The sequence below is a fragment of the Microcaecilia unicolor genome, chromosome 14 (genome assembly GCF_901765095.1).
Source record: "Microcaecilia unicolor chromosome 14, aMicUni1.1, whole genome shotgun sequence".
NCBI classification, from domain to species: Eukaryota; Metazoa; Chordata; class Amphibia; order Gymnophiona; family Siphonopidae; genus Microcaecilia; species Microcaecilia unicolor.
In genome coordinates, this window is record NC_044044.1 from 27,217,552 (window position 1) to 27,228,763 (window position 11,212).

General features: G+C 47.9%; 1 protein-coding gene across 1 annotated transcript; it reads left to right on the forward strand.

Annotated features, from left to right (window-relative positions):
* Positions 1–1,558: 1,558 nt before the first annotated feature.
* On the forward strand, positions 1,559–2,991 carry CBLN3 (cerebellin 3 precursor). Its single transcript, XM_030186659.1, has 3 exons — positions 1,559–1,816; positions 2,502–2,621; positions 2,794–2,991. The coding sequence occupies exons 1-3, from the start codon at positions 1,559–1,561 to the stop codon at positions 2,989–2,991; spliced, it is 576 nt and encodes a 191-aa protein (XP_030042519.1).
* Positions 2,992–11,212: the final 8,221 nt, after the last annotated feature.

The following is an 11,212-nucleotide window of genomic DNA, read 5'->3' on the forward strand; positions in this document are numbered from 1 at the left end:
AGGGAAGTCCCGCTCAGTCAGTCTATATGCACAAATCTGGACAGCCCTCAAAACATAAAAGAGGGATTGCTATGGCTCTAATATTATTATTATTATTTATTGCATTTGCAGGCTCAATGTGGCTTACAGAGTCCTGTTATGGCTTTGTCATTCCAGGATGTCAAATACAATTAGTGATGTAAAAATATTAAATAAGGGAAAGAAGAAAAGATTTAGGTGGATAGGTATGGAAAGTAGACTTTCAGAACTGGGTGGGTTGGCGAGGTGATTTAGTAAGGTTATGGGTTACGAGAATGTGTGTCAGCACAATTATGAATGTAACTCCTGATTCCTCCTCACGGTTATAGGAACTGGACTCCGTAATATATCAATGTGGGATCTCCGACACCCATAAAGGATAAAATATATCATTTATTTTTATTTATTTATCTATTTGTTACATTTGTATCCCATATTTTCTCACCTATTTGCAGGTAGACTTCTATCATATCACCCCTCAGCCGCCTTTTCTCCAAGCTGAAGAGCCCTAACCTTCTCAGCCTTTCCTCGTAGGGAAGTCGTTCCATTCCCTTTATCATTTTCATCGCCCTTCTCTGCACCTTCTCCAATTCCTTTATATCTTTTTTGGGATGCGGCGACCAGAATTGGACACAATACTCAAGGTGCGGTCGCACCATGGAGCGATACAACGGCATTATAACATCCTCACACCTGTTTTCCATCCCTTTCCTAATAATACTCAACATTCTGTGTGCTTTCTTATGAGTAGATGCCATAGGGCTGGTGTGAATGTGTGTGTTACGCTCCAGAGATTCGTACGTAAATTTATAGTATTCTGGGTTATGCATAAGCTTGCTCGCTCTCCGCTCATGTGTTCACCCATCTGCAAACTACAAGCTATCAGAGATATGTACATTGTTACTGATTAACCCTTTGGCTTCCACGTGTGCATGAACATACACACATACATGCTTTCATTCTAACCACGTGCGCGGTTGTTGCATAAATGCCCCCTTGGTGCATCAAAAAGCACACGAGCCTGGAAGAGGGGAAGGCTGTTGTCCCTGGCAACTCAAACATTGTTCAAATTCCATTATCACAGAGGAGATTTGGCCTTGAAAATATTTTGAAAAAGGATGAGAAATGATAGAGTCAATTCAACAGGATAATTTACCTATCCCCCCACCTCGTCTGTCTTTCTTTCGCTCATACATATTCCATTATTTCCCCTACAGCTATCTTGGAGTGTACTGGAGGAAGGACAGATAGGGTTCACAGAGGAAGAGGATGGAGCAGGGGCTCGTCCTTCCTAGCCCATGCTTTTCATGAGATTATTTGGCTACACTCATTCTGGAAGTCATTTTCAGGAACTTCTCCAGAGGCGGCCTACAAGGGATGCACTTGACTTCAACTCAACACTAGGTCAACTCTGTCACACCTAGCTGTTTTGAGCCTCTCCCTCTGCCCCCTCAAACTTTTCTTCATCTGCTTGCAGTGGAAGAGGTGGTGGTGGGGTGATTGGGAACTTCAGAGAACAGCAAACCCTGGCAAGCAGATCATGTCTTTGGCCTACATCTTGTTATTTGGGTTAACAATAGACTTTACCTGGGCCTGGAATGGCACTGATGCCCTCATTCTGGAAGGAAAGTGTCTGGTGGTGTGTGATTCGAACCCCATAGGGGAGGCCAGCAGCCAAGGAACGGCATTGGGAGTGAATCCACAGGGGGGCTCTGGGAAGGTAGCCTTCTCCGCCATAAGGGAAGCGAACCTGGAGCCCGCCAACACCAGCAACCGGACGATTGTTTACTTCGACCAGGTGAGGAAGTTCTGATGGACCTCTGCCCTTAAGCTAGGGTTACCAGATGGCTCCAGGCTCTCTGCCAGCAACTGAGCCAGTCCTCTGTCCTCATTGTATCTTAAGAACTAGATCCCTAAAAGTCCAGGCATTCCCAACCTCGTCCTCGGGGCACACCTAGTCCCATCGGGTTTTCAAGACATCCACAATGAATATTCATGAGGTAGATTTGCATGCACTGCCTGCAAATCTATCTATCTCATGCTTATTCATTGTGGATATCCTGAAAACCCAGTGGGACTAGGTGCACCCTGAGGACCGGGTTGGAAGTGCAACAGAGACAAAACCCAAACCGGATGATCATATCCCCAATGACCTGGAGCCTTTCCCACTGTATACCTGGTCAGAGAGTTGAACAGTTCTGATCAATGTTGCATAGTTTTCTCCCTCACTCACACCCTAGAGATGGATGTACATGTATTAGTACAATTAGATTATAAAGTGTACCGTGCTTTCGAGTGAATTTGACTTGAGAATATGTGAGCTCAAGTTATTAACATCTTGTTCCATTTGCTCCCATTCCTTCTCTCTTCATCTTTTCTCTCACTTTCTCTACAACCTTTTGTGTTTTCTCTGTCTCTCTCTGCCTTCCATTCCTCTCTGATCCCTGTCTCTTGCCATCTTTTCCACCCACTATCTTCCGTAGATTATTGTAAACATTGGGAATAGCTTCTACATTGAAGAAAGCGTCTTCGTGGCCCCCAGAAAAGGCCTCTATAGCTTCACATTTCACGTGGTGAAGACCTACAACAGGAAAACCATACAGGTGCAAGGGATTGTGGGTAAGAGGGTGCATGTCAGCTTCAGTGCAGTAATTCCATGCAAGGTGAACATCTTAAGTTTTAAGTCATAATGGACAAAGGATCTTTAATGCCCTTTAATGCCACTGTAAATTGTTTAGTTAGCACAAAAGGTCTCACCCCAGTCTTCTCCAACAGGTGACCCTGATGCTAAATGACTGGCCAGTCATCTCGGCTTTTGCCGGTGACCAAAATGTCACTAGAGAGGCAGCCATTAACTCGGTGCTGGTGCTAATGGAGAAAGGCGATGAGGCCTACCTGAAGCTGGAGCGGGGGAACCTAATGGGAGGATGGAAGTACTCCACCTTCTCTGGATTCCTAGTCTTCCCACTCTAAGAACCATCTAGCAGGGGCTTCCTGGAGCAAAAGTCCTAGTGACAGAGAAGGTGGGAGGAAACATATCTCAACAACTAGATGAAGAGTTCAACTATAGCGTACCCAACTGGAGTCTCCCGACCAAGTCAAGAACAGGATTGATAGTTTTCTGTAGGAGCAGCAGATGCATGCCTCATCAAATCAAAGTGAGCTGGCCTTTTTCAAGCTCCCTTGCCCTATGTTGGATGAACTGCATAGCTGCTCAATGGAGCAATCAATCACCAAATTACTCCGTTCCTGAATTAATAACTATAAAACCCAACTGATGATCTCTCAGTGGAACCACTGATCACTGAATTAAGTTCCTGAAGTCTGGACAAACCAGATCACTGGATGGACTGGTTGACCATTCAAAGAAACCATTGACTAACAGATGGACTACTAAATGAAATGAAAGGTCAAATAGACAACTAATCATTAAATGAACCGACTCATCACTGAATGGATTGATTTTGTATATAGGTTAAATAAACATATCTATTTGGTCAGTGAAATGTTAGTAGCGTGAAGTTGAACTACTGCTATGTAAGGATCACTGGTGCATTCGTAATTATGGAGTATTCCGAAAAGGGGTCACCAAAGTCCATGGATCTAGCCAACACCAAATCCTGATTCACTAAAGCTTCATGATGTCCAAGGCTCTTCCATGAGGGAAAGGTAGACATGCAGTTTTATAAACAATTTAGATTAGTTGCTCACTCTGTGTATATATTAATTTGTTTTTGTGTATTAACGTTTTTTAAGTCATCCTCCATTCATGCCACTCTGCCAACGCACCTGTCCTGCAACTCCCATTGCTCCTCCAGTCCTACCCTCCTTCCTTAAATCATCCACCAGATTCTTCACTTTCCTTTTTTGTATTTCCCTCTGGCTAGTTTTCAGTCCCCCCCTACTTTCCAGATCTATATCTCTGCATTTCTCTTCTTGCTGAACGGCAACCTTACCTCAAGGTGAATGCAGAAGAGAAGTGGAAACAGGAGTGTGCAGGGGAGGGGAGGGGTAATCCGGTACATTTAATAAAGCACTTGCCTTGAGTTTTCCTGCACATCAGACATAAGCTATTAAAGAGGAGCCCGACGTAAACATCCCTCCACCTTTCAAAGGTCGTTTCTTTCTTTACAACATCCGTAAAATCCGCCCCTTTCTTTCCGAGCACTCTACCAAAACCCTCATCCACACCCTTGTCACCTTTCGTTTAGACTACTGCAATGTGCTTCTTGCTGGCCTCCCACTTAGTCACCTCTCCCCTCTCCAATCGGTTCAAAACTCTGCTGCCCGTCTCATCTTCCGCCAGGGTCGCTTTACTCATACTACCCCTCTCCTCAAGTCGCTTCACTGGCTCCCTATCCGTTTTCGCATCCTGTTCAAACTTCTTCTACTAACCTATAAATGTACTCACTCTGCTGCTCCCCAGTATCTCTCCACACTCGTCCTTCCCTACACCCCTTCCCGTGCACTCCGCTCCATGGATAAATCCTTCTTATCTGTTCCCTTCTCCACTACTGCCAACTCCTGTCTCGCTGCACCCTACGCCTGGAATAAACTTCCTGAGCCCCTACGTCTTGCCCCATCCTTGGCCACCTTTAAATCTAGACTGAAAGCCCAGCTCTCTAACATTGCTTTTGACTCGTAACCACTTGTAACCACTCGCCTCCACCTACCCTCCTCTCTTCCTTCCCGTTCACATTAATTGATTTGATTTGCTTACTTTATTTATTTTTTGTCTATTAGATTGTAAGCTCTTTGAGCAGGGACTGTCTTTCTTCTATGTTTGTGCAGCGCTGCGTACGCCTTGTAGCGCTATAGAAATGCTAAATAGTAGTAGTAGTAGTAATATAGCCCTTACATTGCTATACGGTCTGCAACTCAGATCTGAGCACCTCGTTATAAGAATACTATTCCCATGCTTTACAGAAATGCTCAGGTCACTTATACTCCACTATAACCGCACTTCTTTCAGTATTTCTAAGGCTAGCAACGTGAGATTAAAGTTACTGCACATGAGCCCCCCCATTATGGGGTCCCGTTTTCAATTTTTAAAGATTGCATTTCATAAACGCCCCTACCAGTTTAAACTGGAAAATTAACAGAAAAAGGGCCTGTTCTCAGAAAACTTCTGGTGTGGATGGATTGAGACGAGAGCCCCCCGGTTGCGGAGAGATGAGGGTGGCACCCGATGGGGGTAAAAGGGTATCTTCAGAAGTCAGTGTGACAGATAAATGCACAGGCATATAGAAAAACACATCTACACTCTTAGCCATCAGCTGCTATTTTCCCCAGTTGTCAGTTTATGATGGATTGAGTGGTATTTCCAGGATATCGATCTTGGGCTGCAAAACTGATGAAGCAAATTCCATTCTAGAAAAACATCGGAGCAGGTGGGGGGAAGAGGGGGTTGGTGGTTGGGAGGCGAGGATAGTAGAGGGCAGACTTATACGGTCTGTGCCAGAGCCGGTGATGGGAGGCGGGACTGGTGGTTGGGAGGCAGGGATAGTGCTGGGCAGACTTATACGGTCTGTGCCAGAGCCGGTGGTTGGGAGGCGGGGATAGTGCTGGGTAGACTTATTCGGTCTGTGCCAGAGCCGGTGGTGGGAGGCGGGGCTGGTGGTTGGGAGGCGGGGATAGTGCTGGGTAGACTTATACGGTCTGTGCCAGAGCCGGTGGTGGGAGGCGGGGCTGGTGGTTGGGAGGCGGGGATAGTGCTGGGCAGACTTATATGGTCTGTGCCAGAGTGGTGGTGGGAGGCGGGGCTGGTGGTTGGGAGGCGGGGAATCCTGCTGGGCAGATTTATACGGTCTGTGCCCTGAAAAAGACAAGTACAAATCAAGGTAAGGTATACACATATGAATTTATCTTGTGGGCAGACTGGATGGACCATGCAGGTCTTTTTCTGCCGTCATCTACTATGTTACTATCAGGCATATTTTCAAAGCACTTAGACTTACAAAGTTCCATAATAACCTATGGAACTTTGTAATTCTAAGTGCTTTGAAAATGAGCCCCATAATATGTATCCTAAAGTCTGCTTTTATTTCTTACCATATATCTCTGTCTCTCCTACCTGTCTCTTCCCTATTCCTCTCAGCTTTTCCTTCCCTGCTCCTCAGCCAGATGGTCTGCACCTTCACCAGAGACCCACCGTTTGTAGCCGCTGCCCTTCCCCGCACCTGAGTCAAGGTCATAGAGGCGGCATAGTATTTGCTCATATTGGGAATTGTTAATATCCTCACCCCAACTCAAGGCGCAAAACCATCACCACAGACCTCCCTAACTCACGGAGGGTAAACATTTTCCTTCGTAATGGAAAGGTCACCAGCTGGCTCCATGTGATAAGAGACAGGCTGATCTTTCCCTGGTTTTCTCCACTGCACCTGGGTGACCTAACAGTGAATAAAACACAGGTATTTTTGAACTATAAACTTCCAACGGAAAAAGTCTGTCCAGCCCTGCAATCCATAGAATTTTAGGATAGGGCTGCCGGGGACTTCAGGAGGTCATCTAAGCAGGGCCGCCGAGAGGGGGGGACGGGGGGGGACAAAATTCCCTGGGCCGCCGCCGCCACAGTCCAGCCCACCCTCCGTCGCTCCCTGGCATTGAACTTAAGCGCTTCACCTTCGAAAGCGCAGCAAGCAGCGACAGACCACTCCTTCCTTCTGTGTCCCGCCCTGGCCTGTCGTAACTTCCGCAAGGGCAGGACACGGAAGGAAGGAGTGGTCTTTCGCTGCGCTTTCGAAGGTGAGGCGCTTAAGGTCAGTGCAGAGGGCCCGGTGGCGGGTAGAGGGCGGGGGGCCCAGCGACCTTGGGTGGGGGGGCCCAGGGGCAGCCTTGTCCCGGGCCTGGCCCAGTCTCTCGGCGGCCCTGCATCTAAGATCATAAAAAGATAGGGCTGGGAATAAGCCCCAAAGGATTAACTGAGCTTATCATTATAGATTGTTCATCTTGCTTCCAAAATCTCCAGTGACAGAAATCCCACCCCACCCCCCCTTTTAAAGTCAGGCTAATGTTTGATCAAATATTATAAATTTGGATAATCTGAATTTTACACACCCTGACCAGCAAACACTAAAAGCAAAGAAGATGTCCGCCATCTACATCCTCTGTTTCCATCTACTTTCCGGTCTTTCTTTACCTCCAGCTCTCCGTTTCTGTTTCGCACCTTCCTTCCAATTGCTCACCTTTCGTTATTGCTGAGATTGGAGATTCTGTTGTACTAGTTATGGGTGGAAAGACCATTGAATATTCTACCTGACTTACTGAAAAACAGTGAGAGTTCCCCCATCATCTCTCTGGTGTATTCCCATCTACCTTGCCTTAGGTGGAAGCAAACTTCCCTTCGTGAGGGCAATGCCCCGGTGACCTTCCAGCAGTGGAGTGGCTGGGGAGGTGGTTTCAACATCTGCTGAACTGAAACTAGGCAGTAGAGCCAAGGAGGACATTAACAGAACATCTGTAAATCTAACCGTCAATAATTGTTTGTCTTTCAGTACCCTAATATTATGTAAGAAGCATCTTTTATACAACGAAGTAGAAAAAAAATCACCAATTTATTCTCTATAGGTAACCCATGGAATACATCCCAGGCCCTGTTTCTTGTGTATTAAAGTGGTAAATACTGATAAGAATTGCTGTGTGTGGGGGGAGGGGTATACTGCCTATATATTGTGACAAGGCTACATCCCAGATGTATAGAATGAAGCAGCAAAACCCTAAACTACATCTACCAGAAGTCATTGCAGGAGGGAAGGTAGAGGGTGATCACGAAAGAAGGGAATGCATTTCCAGTCCCAACAGGGGGAGCCCTGGGGATAGGCAAGCTGGCCATATACCTTCTCCAACCGCAAGAGGAGGGAGAATGAAGGAGCCCAGTTCCCCTGAACCTGCAATCAGTATATCATGCCACCCACCTGTAATAGAGAGGGGTGGAGTGAGAACCAGGAGGAGGACTGGATGGATTGTATGGAAGAGGGGGTTATTCAGGCTGAGCAGGCGGAAGAAACCTCAATGGAATGGGAGCTTGAGAGCCCTGAGGAGGGCAGCACCTGAAGGTTTGCAAATCTACATTGTTTTTGGAATTTAGTTTAAACCCTGCTTAATTAGGGAAGCCTGTTTTCTTTGGTGAGACCTGTTTGCTTTGGGGAAACCCTGACTGGTGGAAAGTTTGCTGGGGAGAATTACAAACCTGTTTTCCCAAACTGAAACCTGATTATTTTGAGAAACTTTGTTGAATTTGAAAGGCTTGTTTAGGAAGGAGGACTGGCTGGTGGGAAGAGGGGAGATTCTGCATGAGGGCAAGTACTGTTTGTTTGCTACTGACTTTGACAAAAGGAGGGATTTCAAAAGGGACTATTGCCTCCCCTTCTGGGAAGAGGGCAGAGACTTTGTGTTCAGTGGGCTGCTGTACCAAGCCAGGCAGAACAGCCCTGGCTGAGAAGCCCTAACCCATGGCTCTTAACATAGGCAACCGAGACTCCTCGGGCCTAAAGGTTTTCTGATATTTACAATGATAACACAATAATACACGACACATGGTATTTTCTTAACATGGCACAACTCGGCTGCAGCTTTATTTATATACAAAACATCTTAACCCTAGGTATACCCAAGCCAATCTAGCCTCTGGCTCATTATCCAACCCAGTCCGCCTTCCTTAGCAAGACTGACCAATCGTAAACAGAGCTCCCCACCGTACAGCTCAACCGTAAGTGCAGCTATCCCAGCTGCCTAGCTTATACCATCAGGCTTGGGTACCCCGCCACCAGCCCGGGGTAGCAAAGCTTGCTCCTGCTGTACCAAGCCAGGCAGAACAGCCCTGGCTGAGAAGCCCTAACCCATGGCTCTGAAGTAAATTTTTGTCATTAACCTGAAAAATAAAGGAATGTTTTGAAGTGATCACCTGGTGGCAGTTTGTGAAGATCTGGCTATTCGCGGGAGGCGGCTCCCTCCCCCCATACTGGAGCAGTGGGACCATTTACAATATATATAGTCCCCAGTGTGGTACTGGAAAATTGGAGGGTGGCCAGTGTAACCTCAGTTTATAACAAGGGTTCCAGGTGTGATCCAGGAAATTATAGGAAATTATATAATAATTCTCACCTCCAACGTTCTAATGTGCCTGGGACCGTGGCTCCCTCGGAGGTGGTCTGCTAGGCAGTTTAGAATGCACTGACGTCAGTGATGTCACTGACAGCTGATTCCAAGGGAAGGGGAGGAGTAGGGAAACATGCGGAGCGTGTTTCCCTACTCCTCCCCCTGCCTGGGAAACAGCTGTTAGTGCCCCCCCTTGGCGCAACACCCAAGCCCCTGCCCTGCCTACCAATCAGCTCTCAGTGCCCCCCCCCCAGGTGCAACACCCAAGCCCCCCCTCGACGCATCACCAAAGCTCCTACCCCCCCCCCTCTCGGGCACATCAACTCCCTCGCCACCCGCAGCCGCCAATACTAACGCTGTCCGGCCACTGCTGCTTCTCCTGTGGAGCAGCAGCGGCCGGTACAAAAAGAAAAAAGCCAAAAAAAGATTTTTAACCTGAAACGCGCCACCGTAGACAGTCATCTGCCATTGGCTGTCATCACTGCAGCCGCTCCTCCTCTCCCCTCCACGTCACTGCCCCTGCAGGAAGACCCCGGAGGAGCGCAGCGACGTCAGAGGGGAGAGGAGGAGCGGCTGCAGAGATGACAGCCAATGCCAGATGGCTGTCTACGGAGCCGCGTTTCAGGTTTAAAATCTTTATTTGGCTTTTCTTTTTGTACCGGCCGCTGCTGCTCAACAGGAGACGCAGCAGCGGCCGGACAGCGTTAGTATTGGCGGCTGCAGGTGACGAGGGGGTTGATGTGCCCGAGGGGGGGGGTAGGGGCTTGGGTGATGCACTGGGGGGTAGGGGTTTGGTGATGCGCCGAGGGGGGAGGGGAGGGTTGCTGGACATGGATGGCTGCAGGGGGGGGCAGGGAAGAGGGAGGTGGGGAGGGGGTCCTGAGACCAGATGGGTGGCTGCAGGGGAGGGCAGGGGAGACAGAAGGGATGCTGCAGGGAGAGAGGAGGGTCGCTGGACATGGGTGGCTGCAGGGGGGGCAGGGGAGAGAGGTGGGGCGCTGGACATGGGTGGCTACAGGGGGTGCCAGGGGAAAGGAGAGGAGGGTCTTTGGACATGGGTGGCTGCAGGGGGGCAAGGGAGAGGAGGGTTGCTGGACATGGGTGGCTGCAGGGGGAGCAGTAGAGAGAGGAGAGCCGCTGCACATGCGTGGCTGCAGGGGTAGAGGAGGGTTGATGGGGAGGGGGCCCTGAGACCAGATGGGTGGCTGCAGGGGGGGCAGGGGAGACAGGAAGGACGCTAAGGGGGAGGGATTACCTTGCTAGCGCCCGTTTCATTGCCTACCGAAACGGGCCTTTTATACTAGTAAATAATAATAGTAACAGAATTCAAAAACTGCGTAAGGATAAACATAAAGGAATCTTGTTCAGAAGCAATGGATCCACAGAAGCTTAGCGGAGATTGGGTGGCAGAGCCGGTGGTGGGAGGCGGGGCTAGTGCTGGGCAGACTTCTACGGTCTGTGCCCTGAAAATGGCAGATACAAATCAAGGTTTACACATAAAGCAGCACATATGAGTTTTATCTTGTTGGGCAGACTGGATGGACCGTACAGGTCTTTCTCTGTCGTCATCTACTATGTTACTATATACATAAGAATGGATTAATGAGACAAAGCCAACGTGGATTTGGTTAAGGGAAATCTTGCCTCACCAAATCTACTATATTTCTTTGAAGGGGTGAATAAACATGTGGATAAAGGTGAGCCGGTCGATATTGTGTATCTGGATTTTCAAAAGGCATGTGACAAAGTACCTCATGAAAAGGAAATTAGAAAGTCACGGGTAATGTGGATTAAAAACTAGTTAAAAGAAAGAAAACAGAAAGTAGGGTTAAATGGTCAGTATTCTCAATGGAGAAGGGTAGCTAGTGGGGTTCCCCAGGGGTCTGATCTGGGACCGCTGCTTTTTAACATATTTGTAAATAATCTAGAGATGGGAGTAACTAGTGAGGTAATTACATTTGCTGATGACACAATGTTATTCAAAGCTGTTAAATCACAAGAGGATTGTGAAAAATTGCAAGAGGACCTTACGAGACTGGGAAACTGGGCATCCAAACGGCAGACGATGGTTTAATGTGAGCAAATTGCAAAGTGA